At 48.2% G+C, this 17,429-nt stretch overlaps 1 protein-coding gene across 1 annotated transcript; it reads right to left on the bottom strand.

Annotated features, from left to right (window-relative positions):
- Window positions 1-2,006: 2,006 nt before the first annotated feature.
- LOC309552158 (E3 ubiquitin-protein ligase TRIM62-like) lies at window positions 2,007-3,633 on the bottom strand (the record flags this gene model as incomplete). Its single annotated transcript, XM_082252971.1, has 1 exon — window positions 2,007-3,633. The coding sequence occupies one exon, from the start codon at window positions 3,631-3,633 to the stop codon at window positions 2,062-2,064; it is 1,572 nt and encodes a 523-aa protein (XP_082109097.1). The 3' UTR covers window positions 2,007-2,061.
- Between the last annotated feature and the right edge of the window lie 13,796 nt (window positions 3,634-17,429).

The following is a 17,429-nucleotide window of genomic DNA, read 5'->3' on the forward strand; positions in this document are numbered from 1 at the left end:
GAAATTGCAGTCGCCCCCCAGCACCAAGCGCGTGACCAAGGAAGGGCTATGTCGGTTCGCGCAGGAGGGCCAGCCTGCCGCAGTCAAGGTCCGGAAGCTGATAATGACAATAGTAGTGCCGTTAACAATCATCAAGCAACTAGCAAATTAACCTAAAGCTAAAATAAACATAGTTCTTTAAAAGTGTAAATGTTAAACTTTACTGAAATAATTGAATACAAAACTAAACAGGAACAAATACATAAGCATTTAGTTAACATCTCGACTAAATCCTGGATCTGTAGGATGACCTGAAACTATGGAGGTCACCTGGATCTGTTGGGTCTTCTGAACCAGTGGGAACACTTGGGATTATGGGGACACCTGGAAATTTAGATCACCTGGATCATCTGAAATTGTGGGATCGCGTAGGACTAAAGGGCCACTTGTAAACTGCATGATCTTCTGAAACTGAGGAGCCATTAATGGGTAAGGGGCCCACCTGTAACTGTGGATCACTTTGGACTATGGGACCATCTGAAACTTTGGGATCATCAGAAGGAGCCACATGGAACTGTGGGATCCCCCGGATCTTTGAAGTCTCCTAATACTGTGGGCAGAGCTGTCCCAAGACATTGTGCTGCCTGGGTCCAAGAATAAAATGCTACCCCTCCCCCCCCCCAAAAAAAAAACAAAAATCACGCCCACCAAAAGGCCTCCACATCCATTATTTTATATAAATATAAAATTTAGAAAATATTGTATACACTGTTATCATCTTCCATAACTCACCACCGGGCCGGTCCACCAAACACCCACGGTCTGTCCTTAGTCCTCCTGTCACACCTGTGTCTGCCGCGCCCACCGCCCTAAAAGATCCAGCCTGCCTTGCGTGAGATGGAGCGTGCTGATGTCTGATGTCATTGCGCACACCACAATCACGTGAGGGATGTTCCCCCGGAGGAGAAGCTCCGCCTCCTCATACTCATCAGTTTGCACTACAGGCGGTAGTATGAGATGGGGAAATGTCGCCCGTAATTGTGCCACAAACTGATGACACAATATACTGCAGAAAAAAAATCTTAAACGTCAATTTGCTGCCCCTCTCAAAGTTCCGCCTGGGTCCAATGGACCCAGTGGGACCCATCGAAGGGTCGGTCCTGACTGTGGGACCATCTAAAACAGTGGATCACTTGCACCAATGGGTTTATCTGAAACTGCTGGATCTCCTGGATCTACGGGTTTGGTTGGAACTATGGGATCACCAGGGACTATAGGTCCACCTGGGACTGCGGGACCTCCAGGTACTATAGAGTCTCCTGGAACTACATGGTCACTTAGGACTGTGGGGCCCCTAGGTCTATGGGGGTCTCCAGGGACTGTGGGGGTCACCTAGGCCTATGGGGGAAAAGCAGCAACTAGACACTGGAGTTGCTTCCCTCCCCCTGACCCTTCCTGACGAGGCAACCGGCCCCGTGTTGCTCTGATTTAAAAAGCTGACCAGTGCTACCCTCTGCATGTGTCCAGAGCTGAGTGCGGGGACCGACGGGTGGGGGAGTTCCAAGCAAGAGGCGGGATGGGGTCATGGGGGTAGTGGAGATGGTCTTTCCCTCCTCCAACACCCCTGTGGGGTGACATCATTGCGGTCAGATATCACATCCCACCTACTTGATGGTGTCACCCCTCTGGTGGGTGTCACCCGGGTTCGGTCTGCACCCCCCCCCCCCCGCACCCCCACAGTGATATCACTGACTAACAAATTGAAGCTAAACTCCAGCTCACACTTTATAATTAGTTACAGCAAACAGTTGTGTAAGCACCCCTGTCAGTGGTAAATGGTTTGTCTCAAAAGAGCTTGTTCTTTTGAAAAGCAACAGACTTACTAGCCAGATCACCAGATAAAAATAGAAAAAAAGGAAGCCTATAAAAACAAAAAAAAAAAACAAATTCATCTAAGAACTGGTGAGCTGCAAAATAATCAATGTTTGCTTTTGGGAATAATACTGCTTTTAAGTGTCCCCAATTTATCTTTTCACTTCATTCCCATTTCACTGTGATGTCAGCAGTCTCTGGGCGGAGTCCTCACATCTTCCGATTACCCCCACAGATCTTTATACAATCTTCCCATACACATAACCCAGCATGGAGGGGCTCAAAGAAGAAGTTCTTGAAGGTGTGGAGGTGTCGGATCGGGTCACACAGATCATAAAAGGAAATCTCTCTGCCCTCATAATCCAGATATATCCTGACTCTGTTATTGGGGAAATTGGCAGATAAGGGGACCTCGTCACTATCATGTATTACCAAATATTGATTACCATTTCTGTACAAACCCCAGGAATTTCTATCATCTCCAATACTTGACAGCCCTCCTTTCCGGTCTATACTGGGGTAACACATCCCAACTATCCATCTCTCTGACTTGCCGAAATCCACTTCCCAATAATGTTGTCCAGAGGAGAAGCTCTGACTGCTCAACACCTGAGGATCATCCTGAAATCTCTCTGGTGTTGCTGGACGACCCTGGTGTATACCTGACCAGGATACAGTTTTCCTGTCATCTGATATATGTAGAGAATTATGGGCTGTGTTTACATCCAGTAATATGTCTGCAGCTTCCTGTGTATAGAAGTTTACATTTACATCTGTTATTATATCAGAAAAGCCTGTGCGTAAGATGTCAGCCACATCCAGATAAGCTCCATCCTGGAGGAATTTCTCATGTCTCTCTCTATCCTCGTTACATCCATCCTCAGTATCACACAAGTCACCTGTGTCTGATTCCTGTAAGACAGTCAGTGGATCCGTCATGTTACACAGCTCCTCAATGTGACGCATCTTCCTGGACAGCTCCTCCTTCTTTATTTCCAGATCCCAGATGGATAGAGAGACCCACTCTCCCTGCCTGGAGATCTTCCTCAGGACTCTCTTCTCCAGGTCTTCCAGACGTCTCCTGATATCTCTAAACAGGACAGTGACTCTCTCGGTGTCACCAGCTGCTTTTTCTTCTACTTTGCTCCTGTACTCCTGCAGACTCTGGACTCTTTCCTCCGTCTCCTCTCTCTTTGTCAGAAGTTTCTGCAAAACATTCCTCAGTGTCTCCTTCTTCTTCCGAGAAGCCTCATCCAACTTCTCCACCTGGTGTCCTCGATGTTCTCCAGCCAAAGTGCAGGACACACAGATACAGGTATCATCCTCAGTGCAGTAATACTCCAGGATCTTCTTATGGACGGAGCATTTTCTGCTCTCCAGGAAAAAGGTGGGGTCACATAAGATGTGTTCTGGGGACTTTTTGTGGACTTCCAGGTGTTTATCACACAGTGAAACCTCACAGTGTAGACAGGATCTAACCGCAGGTACCGGAAAGTCCACACAGTAAGTACAGAAGACCCCGGACTCCTCCTGATCAGGCTGAGCAGACAGGAAATTCTCCACTATGTTATGTAGTTTCATGTTCCTTTGCAGTGCAGGACGCTTCTTAAACTTCTCTCGGCATTCAGGACAGGAATATCCTCCAGACCCCTCCTGTGTATCCAGCACACGATCAACACAGTCTCGGCAGAAGCAGTGTCCACATGTCAGGTTTACAGGATCTGTATAAATGTTCAGACAGATGGAACATTCTAGCTCAGCTCTCAGGTCTGCAGACGCCATCGCTGACACCAGGGGAAGAATGCAGTTGGGAGGGGTCACTTCCTCCTACACAGGGTGAAGCTGGGATGTGGCTTGTACTTGATTAGGGTATTACAGAGGTGAAACAAACAAAAGTAAAATTACCAGTTCAATTTGCTAGCCAGTTTGCTTACCAACCAGATTAACCTGTCTAACAGTTTGCGTCAAAACTGTGAAAGCTGCACGGCCACTTCACGGCTCCCTGTATACCTGCAGTCCTTACTCTAATGAATTTATAAGAGTCTTCGCAGTGGAAGCACATGCAAGATAATGGATAGATAGGGGGCAGGTGAGCCTGGGGGTGGCCCATCCCTCCTAAAGGTAATTGGGGGCATAATGGATGCCCAGCTGATGGTATTACAGCAAAGGCATCCAGTATGTCCACTCACCAGTACACATTAACAACAAAGAAAATGGCCTCTGCCCCCACCTATTACTGGCCTTCATAGCAAAGAACACATGGAAGGCCAACGCACATGAAACAAACAAAAGTAAAATTCCTAGTTCAATTTGCTAGCCAGTTTGCTTACCAACCAGATTAACCTGTCTAACAGTTTGCGTCAAAACAGGGGTTTAGTTAGCACACATTTGCAAACGCATGTGAAAGCTGCAGGGCCACTTCACGGCTCCCTGTATACCTGCAGTCCTTACTCTTTAGGAGGGATGGGCCACCTCCAGGCTCACCTGCCCCCTATCTATCCATTAGCTTGCATGTGCTTCCACTGTGAAGACTCTTATAAATTCATTAGAGTAAGGACTGCAGGTATACAGGGAGCCGTGAAGTGGCCCTGCAGCTTTCACATGCGTTTGCAAATGTGTGCAAACTAAACCCCTGTTTTGACGCAAACTGTTAGACAGGTTAATCTAGTTGGTGAGCAAACTGCCTAGCAAATTGAACTGGGAATTTTACTTTTGTTTGTTTCATGTGCGTTGGCCTTCCATGTGTTCTTTGCTATGAAGGCCAGTAATAGGTGGGAGCAGAGGCCATTTTCTTTGTTATTACAGAGGTGTACACACAGTATTAAACATAACCCACACTACCCATTTTTTTGACTATGAACAAATGCTAGTGACACCAGGCTGGAGAAAAGGTTTGGCCTATTAGGCCATTTTATTAACAAATAACCAAATAACATTTTCTTACCACAGAAACCATAAATAATCCAGTACCACATGAAAAGGTTGTTGGTCTTGGGAGGCACCAAAAATTCCAATTAAACTATGTATCAGCGTCAATACTCCAACGGTCCCCAGCCGCGCAACACCGGCTTGGGGACAAACACACTTCACCACTGATACCTCCTTGTTACCACTTCCCCATTAATCCACTATTAACCGGGATACACTAGAGGGCTCCATACCTTAGATGGGTCACCCTATGCACTTTACCAAAAACTGTTTAACGCCTCCAAAGACCCCAACCGCCACAGCGCACACGTGTAAAGCCTTACACCTGTGAGCCCCTCCACAACCGCAGAGCTCGTTGGATACCATCTTGAATGCCAAGAAACCACAAGTCAGTCCCCACCGCATTCAAGTGCACCCCATCGCTCCGCAGGTACCGCCAGGTATCTACCTCCAGTTCCCTGTGTCTGACCAACAAACCCCCATTACGAATAACAAACCGGCTAACAGCCGAGTTAACCTTAATGCGTGCTTTGTTCAGCTTTGTGACCGACCTCGCAAAACACCACGAGGTGCGACTGACAATTTCTGACCAAATCACAATCATCTCAGGAAAAGAGGTGCGCAGTCTGAGAAAATCAAATTTTATGTCCTGGATCAGGTGGCGCATAGACCGAATTCCCAAATCGTTGCCCCCCGCTTGCAGCACCAGGATGCACGGCGCCCTATCAAGCCGGGCGAAACGGTGCACTTCCAGCAGGACCCTGCACCAAAGCAAACCAGGCACACCTATCCACCTAATTGTAGCCTCTGTCCTGGGGAAACCCAATTGCCACCCGTTGGGCAGTACCTCCGCCCACCTAGCCCCCCAAAACACAAACGAATGCCCCAAAATCCACACGAGGCAGGCAGCTCCCTCTGTAACGAAAAGACAGCAAAGAAAAACATGAAAACAAACAAAAACAAAGCACAGTCCCCCACCACGACCCAGCACCCCACCTAAATCAAGTGTGGACGAACATACAGCTTAAAACAATTAGATTCCCACCTGCCAATACGCTTCAAAATAGATTCATCCACACCCCATCTGACGGCTTCAGTAGCCGCCCCGATGCGGAAGGAGTGCGAAGAGTAACTGCTGGCCTCATAACCCAGGGCGGACAGACAACGCCGGAACACGGATACAAACAAGGACGATCCATACTGGTGCACAAGGAAGGAGCCCTCCAGCGGTGGGCGAGCCTGCCAAAATTTCTCCACAATTCCTCCGCACCCGGTACAGGCGCACATACGTACCTCTGCCAGCTTGGTCGGTCTTGGAACGCCGAAGGAAAATCACCACGGAAGAGTCGGAACAACTTACCTCCCCGGCCAGCAGGCCCCCTTGAACACCTCTCGAAGGGCTGACCAACTCCCCAATACGCAACGCCCCATAAAATGCCAACACAAAGGGCGTTGTGAACAAAAGCGACTCATACGCCGGGGAGCACATGTAACTCACCTGACCCACAAGCTCTCCCAGCATACCAAAAGAGACCGGACGGCGGCCATCCGGCCGTCGAGAACCACGTCTATAACCCTTCAAAGCCTGCCTAACCACAAATTCCTTAGTAAAATCGTGCAATCCCGACAGTTTGAACAAAAACGCCAAACCCGCCAACTAACGGTTGATGGCCGATGTCGACACCCCTTGTTCAAAATTCAAACAGATAAAATACAACAAAAGAGAGCGAGAGCCCATACTCACCCGACTCCATCCTACTTGTTCCAAAAGGCCCCCTCCATTCCTGCCATACCTTAGAATACACAGCCCATATAGCCTCACTCAATGACCGTCTGACCAAACCAGAGGCGACCCCAACGCAATTCGCCACAGCTCCGGCAGGCAAGGCTCCCTGTGTTGCTCCGCTGCTGGCGCCAACTCCCGGAACCTGTCCAGCTGAAAATGAGACAAAGAATCCACCAATGTGTTTGTCGCCCCAGGCAAATGAACAGCATACAAGAAAACATTCAACTGCAAGCAACGTAAAACAAGGTGACGTAACAACCGAATAACCGGGGGGGGGGGGAAGAACCCGAAAGTCAATTAATAACCTGCACCACCCCCATGTTGTCACAGTTCAAACGCACTTTTTTATTGCTGAAGTCTGCCCCCCACAGTTCAACCGCAACAATAACCAGAAAAAGTTCCAAAACAAAAAAACAGAAAAAGTTCCGCAAGAACCCCACCTCCCGCCACTCGCTCAGCCCGCAGCATCCGTGTATAACTCCATATCACAATTGCAAACTGGGCCCCGTAGCAAAAGGGAACGACCGTTATAGGATGACAAGAAAACGTACCAGACCCGCAAGTCTTCAGTAAGATCCACAGTCAGAGTGACATAGTGATGAGGCGACCGGACCCCCGCGGTAGCAGCGGACAGGCGGCGGCTGAATATGCGGCCCATTGGCATAATGCGGCACGCGAAGGCGAGCTTGCCGAGGAGGGACTGCAACCACCGAAGTTGAACTTTCCGCTTACCAACCAACAAGCAAATCTCCGCTTTAGGGTCGAGCAGTTTGTCTTCAGGCAAGCGACATTCCATGGCCACAGAATCAATAACTATCCCCAAAAAACTAATCATCTCAGTCGGGCTCTCAGTTTTATCTGCAGCCAATGGAATAGCGAAACGCTCCGCCACATGTTGGATAGTGGCCAGTAGAATTCCGCACAAGTTAGATGAGGGAGGGCCAATGCACAGAAAGTCATCCAAATAATGGATAACCGAATTGACCCCCGCCACCCCCCGAACCACCCACTCCACAAAGGAGCTGAACGTGTCAAAAAGCGCACAAGAGTTCGAGCAACCCATGGGCAAACAGCGGTCAACATAAAAGGAATCCAACCACCTGCAACCCAAAAGGCGAAAACTTTCCGGATGGACGGGCAGCAACCGAAAAGTGGCCTCAACGTCCGTTTTAGCAAGAAGAGCGCCCTGACCGTAATGACGCACCCAAAATATGGCAGCAGCGAACGAAGTGTAAGACACCGCACAGGCCCCCGGATCAATGCCATCATTAACCAAACCCCCCTTGGGAAAGGAAAGATGATGAATAAGCCGAAACTTATGCGGTTCTTTCTTAGGCACCAAGCCCAAAGGGGAGACTACCAAATCATCCAAGGGGGGCTGAGCAAAAGGCCCAGCCATGCGACCCAACGCAACCTCCTTCGCCAACTTGTCAGACACCACCCCAGGGTTCAGCTTCGTAGAACGCAAGTTGTCCACCATGGGGGGGATGCGGCTAAGAGAGCATGGAATGATAAAACCAACCGAAAACCCAGACTCCAACAAGCGAGCGTCAGCCCGATCCGGATACTTACTTAGAAAAGGGCGCATCCTCTCCACTCTCACCGGCGTCGTCCCTTTTATTCGGAGCGTTTCCGAAACGGGGCTTGCCCTGCTTAAAACAACGTGAGAGGGGGTGGGCGCCCCCACATCCTGAGCACTCGTGCTTGAAGCGTGGACCCAAATTTGCATGTCCCCTCATTAAATTGCCAACGGAAACCCCGGTGCTTAGCGGCCGGACTACCGACCCCGCTCGGAAAAAAGGACGACGACGACCGGGCCTGACGTCATAAGGCGCATCCACAAACTGATGTCCTTGTGGTCCCAGCGCAAGGACGGGGAACGGCCTTGCGTTGACGGAATTGCTCGTCATACCGAAGCCATGCAACCCCACCATAGATCCTGTGGGCCTCCCCGATCGCATCTAGATAGCAAAACAAATCGGAGCAATGCTCCGGATGTTTCTCACCGACCACACTCGCAAAAATGGCAAAGGCTTGCAGCCAATTACTAAAAGTGCGCGGAATCAGCCAGAACCGCCGCCGCTCCTCATCCTCCTTTTTTGATTCCTCCGGCTTCAACCTGTCCAAGTTAAATTTTTCTAAGGGAAGTAGAGTAAATATTTCCACATACTCGTCCTTCCAGATTTTTTCCCGGACTTCGGGCTTGAGGTGCGCCCCCAAGGGGCCCTCAAAGCACACATACACCTCACATTTCGCTGCATCCGCGATACGGATAGTGTCCTCCTTACCTGCAGTCTTGGGATCAGCAGCCTTGTCCCCCGCCATCAGCGCAGGTGACCGTACCCCTGGCATCAACACCTTGCTCCCCGCAGATGCGGAGACCGCCACGGGCCCCGCAAGCACCGCGCTAGTGGCCGCTGAGCTGGGGGCCGCCCCAGGCCCCCATACCTCCGCCGGCGCCTCGCTGGAGACGCCACCCCCTTCAAATCGCTGTAATAAGGACCGCAGACCAGCCAGCAATTCCCCAAGGCCCACTGCCGCACCAGTCACAGCGAACCCCTGATCCGCTATGAGGGGAGTGGGAGGCACCCCAGACCTGCAATGCAAATCCCCAGCCCCCATGGACCCCCCCCCCCGACTATGCCCCAACTCCAACACCCCATTCAAAGCAGATAAAACTGACTGTAAAGAAGAAGTAGTAAAAGTAAAAGGCTCACCAGGCTGACCAGGGCGGGACCCCGCAACCGCAGGTCCCGCATCCACCCCCGGCGACGGTCCTGGAGCTCCTCCCTCTTCAGAGCTGGACAGCTCCCCGTCCGACCTTTCATCCGATCCCTCCTCTTCACAGTCCGGAATGGGGCTGGAAGGCACAGGGGGGCCTGGCCGATAACCATCCTCCACCCCGCCGCCGATAGAAACGTGAGCCACCGTCCGCTCTCCTAGGCCTCTTCCTGCTGGGTCCCTCCGCAACACCAACCACCGAAGTCACCGCCGCAATGGGCATGCGCGGTGTGGAGCCGCCGGCCACTCTCCCCGACTGGCCGGTGCCCGCTACGTGTCCTCTCCCCACCGGGCTGCTCTGACTGAACGGTTCTCCCTGTCAGAGGCAGCCGCAAGTCCTGAAGCAACCTGAAGAACAGGCAGGGCCGGGGGGAATAGTGTGGGCGTGGCCCCGCCTGGAAGAGCTCCGCCGGAGACGGGGATTCCTCCCAGGGGACCCGCCGACCACAGCAGGAGAACGCTGAGTTGGCGAGCCTGGAGGGGCCACGCATGGGCTCCCAGATTGGCGCTCAGCTCTGGGAGCCCATGCGTGGGGGACACTGTGGGGCTGTAACGCTCCAGAGGCCTGGACCGCCAAGCGCGTGATGAGTGCCGGTCCCCCCCTGCAGAGGTCTCTCCCACAAGCAAGGAGGAGACCTGTGCCTGCAGCCATGAAGTGCCCCCAGAAAGCAGCAGCCTCCCGGAGTCGGCCAAAGAGAAAGTCCAAGTCCCCCATGCAGGAAGCTGGCTGACAGGCAGGAATAATTAAGGATACCAGAGGGGATGATTCTTCCTTCTCCAACGGTCCATGAGGTACTGCTGCCAGACCGTAAGCCCCCCCCCCCCCCCCCCAGTGCTACCCTGCATGTAACCCCTCCTCCCTGAACTGCCCAATCCCCATCCCTGACCTCTAGCTGATCCCAAGTCATTAACCCCTTACTGTCTGTGGCCCTGTCCACCCCATCATGAGGCCCTAAGCTTATTTTTATTTTTTTGCTTCGGGCCTGTCTGTATTGATAGTATTAGTTATGTGAAGGGTCACAAAGATAATGAAAAGTGCTAATCAAGAACAATGTACCTATTAAAAAAAAATGTTCATCCTGTATTGCATACCTGCTGTGTCCATAGCCAGGGGCGTAACTAGAGTCAGGCACACCAGACACATTGCCCACGTCTAGTACTGGGTGCTTCTGATCCCAGTACTGCCCCTGACTGCCCACTGTAGCGGCCCCTTTGGCATCGAGTGAATAACGAGATGAGAGCTTCTGACGGGTGCAGTACTTTTATTCTTTTGCATCAAAGGTGTGCAGGAGGGTTGAACGTTAATCTCTTTAACACCTTGAGCACCGTAAACCATAAGCATTATAAACACCGTAGCACCGTGAAAACTGTAAACGACATACAATACATTTGTTTACAGTGATCACCAAAAAGGGGGTTACGAGGTTAATTACAAATGTGAAGTTACAAGGTGGATTACAGTTGTCTGCACACATATCTAAATAACATTAAACATCTAAGGAAACATGGCCACATGCAAGATGCTTTGGATTATCTATAGCATATTTAAACTAACAGCATGGATACAATTTATGTCTAAGAACATATACACTTTTATATATAATGCACTCTTACTGCATACCTCACTCCGCTTGCCAAGGGGTGCAAACTTTATACCTTAGGAATTCTCTCTAGCAGTCATCTTCCCCTGATGTTCTGCTGGCATGCATCTAAATGTGATATCTGAGTCACAGGAGAAGACCTTCCTTCTAAAACAGGAAGAAGGAGTGGTCTGGTGATCCTGCTGATTAACCACTTTACCACCGGAGGATTTTGCTGTCTTCCGTCCAGGCCACTTTTTGCGATTCGGCGCTGTGCGACTTCAACTGACAATTGCGCGGTCGTGCGACGCCGTACCTAAACGAAATTTACGTCCTTTTTTTTCCACAAACAGAGCTTTCTTTTGGTGGTATTTGATCACCTGTGCGGTTTTTACTTTTTGCGCTATAAACAAAAAAAGAGCGTTTATTTTGAAAAAATAACAATATTTTTAACATTTTTTTATATGAAATTCCCCCCAAAAAAGATGTAAAAACCAATTTTTTTAAAAATTTTTGGCCAATTTGTTTTCTGCTACCTATGTTTGGTAAAAAAAAATCGCAATAAGCGTATTTTGATTGGTTTGCGCAAAAGTTATTGCGTTTACTAACAAAGGGAAAGATTTCTGTCATTTTTGGTGTTTTTTTTTTAACGCGTAATGGCGGCGATCTGCGATTTTTTTTTGCGGCACTGCGACATTGCGGCGGACAGATCGGACCCTTGACTGACATTTTTGACACTTTTGGGGGTACCAGTGACATTACTGCAGTAATCAGTGCTATATATATGCACTGTTACTGTAAAAATGACACTGGCAGGGAAGGGGTTAATTTTATTGGAGAGGGAGGGGTTAATGTATGCCTGGTGCTTACTGACGTGTGTGGGGGGAGGTGACTGAGTGAGTCATGGACAGATCGGATGTCCAGCTATGCTGAACACTCCGATCTGTCACTCCCTGTCACTATGGAGATCCGCCCGCTTGTGTTTACACAGGCGGGCGGATCTCCACACTAGATCCCCGGCGATCGGGGCAGAGCAGCTGTGATCGCCACTGCTCCTCCCCTGGCCCGACTCCCGCTGTGAATGAAAACAGCGGGAGCGAGCCTCCGGCGGCGCGCAAGCGCCGCCCAGGAGGGGGAGTGTCTGACGACGTAGTACTACGTCGTCAGACGATAACGAGCCACTCTGCCACAGTAATATTACTGTGGGCGGTGGTAAAGCGGTTAAACATTCCCCAGGGAACCAAGAGGAAGGCAAAAAGGTTCCACCTAGCAGTAAGTGCTGAACAAAGATTTACAGTGATAAGCGGACAGTTACACTCCCACCAAATTATGTTATGATGAATATAACTTAAAGAGTCATACATAATTTACAGAACATAACCATGGCCGCTATAAAACATGGTACATCGTACACAATTTAGCTTATAGGTACCTCTGTAACTGGCTACTGTCTTGTGTGGTGGTATGCTAGTGTATCACTAAAACTTAACTTATTTGCTTTCTATGAGAACTACTAGCTTTTGAATGGGACGTTCAATAATTGAAGGTTTTGATACATAGTCCTTCTTATCTTGCAATCTTCTGTCACCTACTAACACCTTGACTCGACGAACTAGACCATCCTTTTCTATTGTAGTTTCAATTACATGTCCTAGTTGCCACTGGCATCTGGGAGACATATCTTCTTTGATTATGACAATGTCATTTACTTTGAGGTTATGTCGAGGTGTGTGCCATTTCTGTCTTGTGGAAACACTCATGAGGTATTCCTTTTTCCACCGACTCCAGAATTGTTCTGCTAAATACTGTACTCTATGCCACCGTTTAGCTGCATATACATCTTCCTTTACGAATTTCCCAGGTGGAGGTAATGCAACCTTGGATTTCATCAGGATGAGGTGGTTTGGAGTTAGAGGTTCTGATTCCTTGGGGTCATTGATTCCATCGACAGTTAAAGGACAGCTGTTAACAATGGCCATGGCTTCATAAAATAGTGTTCTAAGAAAAGCATTGTCTAGTCTACTTGAACATTGGACTGTTGTAGCATTTAGCACATTACGAATAGTTCTAATTTGACGTTCCCAGATTCCACCTGCATGACTTGTGGAAGGAGCATTGAAGATAAACTCACAATGTTTATCAGCTAGGAAAGTCTCTAGTGCCTTCAACATGACACCACTCAACCTTGCTGCGGTGACTGCAGCTGAGAGTTCAAGCCTTGGGATGCTCACAATCTTCGTTGGCGCGACTCTTGCTTTAGCCATTATGAAGCTGCAATGGACTTGATCTCTGTCATTCTTGCACCTAAGGTACGAACAGGCACCATATCCTACGTTGCTGGCATCGGAAAAGTGGTGTAGTTCCACCTTCACTCTGTTACCGAAGTCTGGGGGGTGGTAACATCTGGGTATCTTGATTTCCCTTAAAGCTTGCAGACTACTCTTCCAGGCCTCCCACCGTGGACATAAGCTCTCAGGAAGTGCTTCATCCCAACTGATGCCCCTGCGGCAAAGCTCTTGAAGAATGCACTTGCCACTCAGTATGAAGGGGGCTATGAAGCCTAGAGGATCATAAAGAGAGGCTACGACTGACAGGATACCACGACGAGTTGAGGGTTGGTCCTTTATGTCAACACTGAAACTGAAAGTGTCGTTTTCAATTGACCACTGAATGGCAAGTACTTGTCTTTCTGTTGTTGAGTCTGGGTTAAGTTTGACAGGTACACTAGTTGTTGCTCTTTCTGATAGAGCTATACAGGACAGGACATCCCTTTTATTAGAGTTGAACTTATGCAGTCGTAGGCCAGCATTTTTACATAATTCCTGTGTTTCGAGGATTAGATTAGAAGCTTCACTGACTGTTGGAGCGCTGGTTAGGCCGTCGTCGATATAAAAGTTCTTCTCAATGAAGGCTGATGCTGAGGGATATTCTGACTTGTATTGTCGTGCAAGATACTTAAGGCCGAAGTTGGCACATCCTGGAGAGGAACTGGCACCGAAAAGGCGAACTGCCATTCTGTATTCTTTTGGTTCTGTTTCCAACTGACCGTTCTCCCACCAAAGGAACCTTAAGTAATTGCGCATTTCTGGGGGGATGTAGAACTGATGGAACATCTTTTCAATGTCGCATATCACAGCAACTGGCTTCTTGGGGTGATAAACCCCATGATGTGGGATGTACCACACTGTCTCTTCCTCTGATAATGACGGAGCTGGTTCTGCATCACCTTTTCTGATTGTTTCTTCCATGAATGCAGTGTAGTGTTCATGGTACTGTTTATTTGCCTTTAATCTTTTCTTTTGATGATGAAGTCGAATAATGGCCAGCCTCTTATTGTTTGGTAGTGCCAGTTGACTGTTGTCTTTGAAGGGTAACGGCATCTCATAGTGTCCATCTTTCCTTTTCATTATGGTTTCCGATAGAAACTGCACAAAGCGAACGTCATCTTGAGACACGTACTTATCTTCATAATTTCTTTCAATGAAGTCCATTTCTAAAGCCTTCAACACATCAGTGACCGGGGGCATTGGCATTTCTTTTACTGCGACTCTGTGTACGAAGCTCTGGCTGCCCTGTCTATCAAGATGTGGATTTGCTGATCCTATAATGCTCCAGACGAGCATAGTTTTTTGAGCGAAGGGCTCGTTTTCGGATCCGATAACAACCTCCAAGGGAGCCAGTACTGATGGGCAATCATAACCGATCAGCAGTCCTACTTCGCAGTCTTGAAGTGGCTGTAACTTGTTTGCCAAGTGTTTGAGGTGTGACCACTGGAGTGCAGTCTCCTTAGTGGGGATGTGAGACATATCTACTGGAATGAAATCTCTCGTATAGGCTTGACGGAGTTGGACTTGAGCTTCAGAGTTGAAGCCACGCACTTGCAGACCATGAGCAATTTGGCTTGATATAACTGTGTCAACAGCTGTCATTGTGCTGAGCTTTAGCTGTAACGGCTTGGTGCTCACACTTAGCTTCGATACCAGGTCTGCCAGAATAAAGGTTGAATCACTCTGTGTGTTCAAGTAAGGCATAAGTGAGGATTTCCCTCTGAGGCTCTGCCGCAGCTGACAACAGTATGTCTTGTCAATGTGTGGGACACAACTTTGGGAACGTTGTCATTTACCTTATTTCCCATGCCTACTGGATCAATGTTTGATGTTTTGACAGGCTCAGTGTTTCTCTGTATGTGCAAACAGGTTGGATGACTTTGACTGCATATACTACACGTGTGTCTTCCTTTGCAGTTTTTTGTAGTGTGGCCCTTTCTTAAGCAACCAAAGCAGAGGTAGTTTTCATGAATGAAGGCCTTCTTTTCATCGATGGTCTTTGCTGCAAAAGTCATACATTTAGCGACACCGTGTGTTTCATCTTTGCAGACTAGGCAAGGTGGTTTTGGTCTTGAAGCTGAGATCTCTGCAACGTTGAAGGTGGAGGGCTTCATTTGAGTTGATCTGTAGATCAACACATTTAAAAAACACATTTAAAAAGCACTTGCACTTTTATTGCAGCTAGCAGCTCATTCATCTGTTTTAATTTATTTAATTATTTTACCATAAGCGCGAGGTACACTAGTTTCACACTTCATTTGAGTGCTTGTGTTGAGCGCCTTGGCTCTCTTGGGAATTCTCTCATCTGTAGTCTTGGTACTGAGGAGGAAGGGAGAGGCAATAGGGTTGCATGCAATCTTGGCTTCCCTTTGCAGGAACTCTGTGAAACGAGCAAAGGTTGGGTATTCTTGAGACTTGTCAAGCTCGTCCACAACGATGCGACTCCATCTGCGCACGATCCATTCAGGCAGTTTCTTGATAAGCTTGTGGTTTTCTTCACAATCATTTAGAATAGCTAGGCCTTTAACATGCGGAATGGTCTCCCCAAAACCTTGAAGGAAATCCGCAAACTCTCTTAATGCTACAGGGTCATTTGCTGATATCTTTGGCCATTTAGCCAACCTTTCTCTGAAAGCTCTTTGCACTATGAATGGACCTCCATACCTGTCCTGTAGGATCCCCCAAGCACCTAGATAAGTGTCTTCTGAATTCCGATAGAAGAAACCTTCCACTGCCTTATGCGCTTCACCACCGAGATACCTCTTCAAGTACAGCATTTTTTCGCACACAGAGAGTGGTTTCTGATCAATCAGCGCCATAAAGGATATCTTCCAATCTATGAACTTCAAAGGATCACCTGTAAATACAGTTGGTTCAGGTAAAGGGAGACGGAGGGAGATGAGCAGACTTGCAAGTCCTGGGGTTAGACTAACTTCTTCTTTTGGTCTTGACACCCCAAGTGGTGTATTTAGAGGTTGAAATGGCACAGCTTTTGGATTCAATGAGCTTTGAGGTTCATTAGTTTGGCAGAGGTATTGCACCTTGTGGTCTGTCTCCTGCTCACAATTTTCAAGACTATCATAGGCGTTGTAGGCTTTCACGATTAGGGATGATCGAACGGTTCGGGTCGACTATCGGTTCGACCCGAACATTGACTGTTCGTGGTTCGGCCGAATTCCAAACTTTTTGCTGAAAAAGTTTGGAATTCGGCGACCAGAACCGACCAAAATGCAATGGGACAGGAACTGAGCTTTAAAAGCCCCTGATTGGACCAGAACCATCAGTAAAAGCCAATTGAGGAGGCAGGAGAATACTAGGAATGTGATTGGAGTGACTAGGGGGTCCAGAGGCCAATCATTAGTGAATATGCCCCCCAGTATATAAGATAGCCCCGCCAAATCTCTACCATTTTAATACAGGGCTGTGGAAGAGAGTGGAAGCAGTTCTGTTACTTCTGCTTCAAAGTGTCATTTAGCAATTATTAGTGTGAGGAAAGGGATATCTAGTGTAGTTAGGGTACTATTTTCCACTATAGTTAGATTTAATAATCTAGTTTCTGTAAGGAAAGTGTTAAGTGTAAGGGGACCGTAGTGTAGTGTAGGGTTAACTGACTCTGACTGCTATGGCAGGGTGACAAAACTCTTCCATGTCAGGGTGACCGCTATAGAGAAAAGATAGTTTCTCTTAGAACACTTATAGAACCGGATAGCGGCTTCACCCCTGTCACCCGGCTTTTTGTTGCAGGCATTTATAGGGGTTTTTAGAGGCTTTTTTGGGGGACATGTTTGGAGTCAGGCATGACATCTGTACTTCTGTGTAGGGGTATATATACACACACACATATATGTGTGTATGTGTATAAATATATATAAGTGTGTGTGTATATATACTCCTATACAGAATTTCAGATGTTTTGTCTGCCTCCAAAGATCCCCCAAAAAATGCCCCAAAAAAACGCCTGCTGCAAAAATACACCTGGGCGTTTTTGTAGCTGGCGTTTTTTTGGGCATTTTTTTGGGCGTCTTTGGAGGCAGGCATAACATCTGTACTTCTGTGTAGGGGTATATATACACACACACATGTATGTATATATACACATACACATATATAGGTGTGAAAGTAGCAGAAACCTATGCTTGCGCTAATGAAATAATTAACACCCATATGGCTTCTCTG

This window comes from Pelophylax lessonae (genome assembly GCF_965119305.1).
Source record: "Pelophylax lessonae genome assembly, chromosome: 4".
In the NCBI taxonomy this organism is placed as follows: domain Eukaryota; kingdom Metazoa; phylum Chordata; class Amphibia; order Anura; family Ranidae; genus Pelophylax; species Pelophylax lessonae.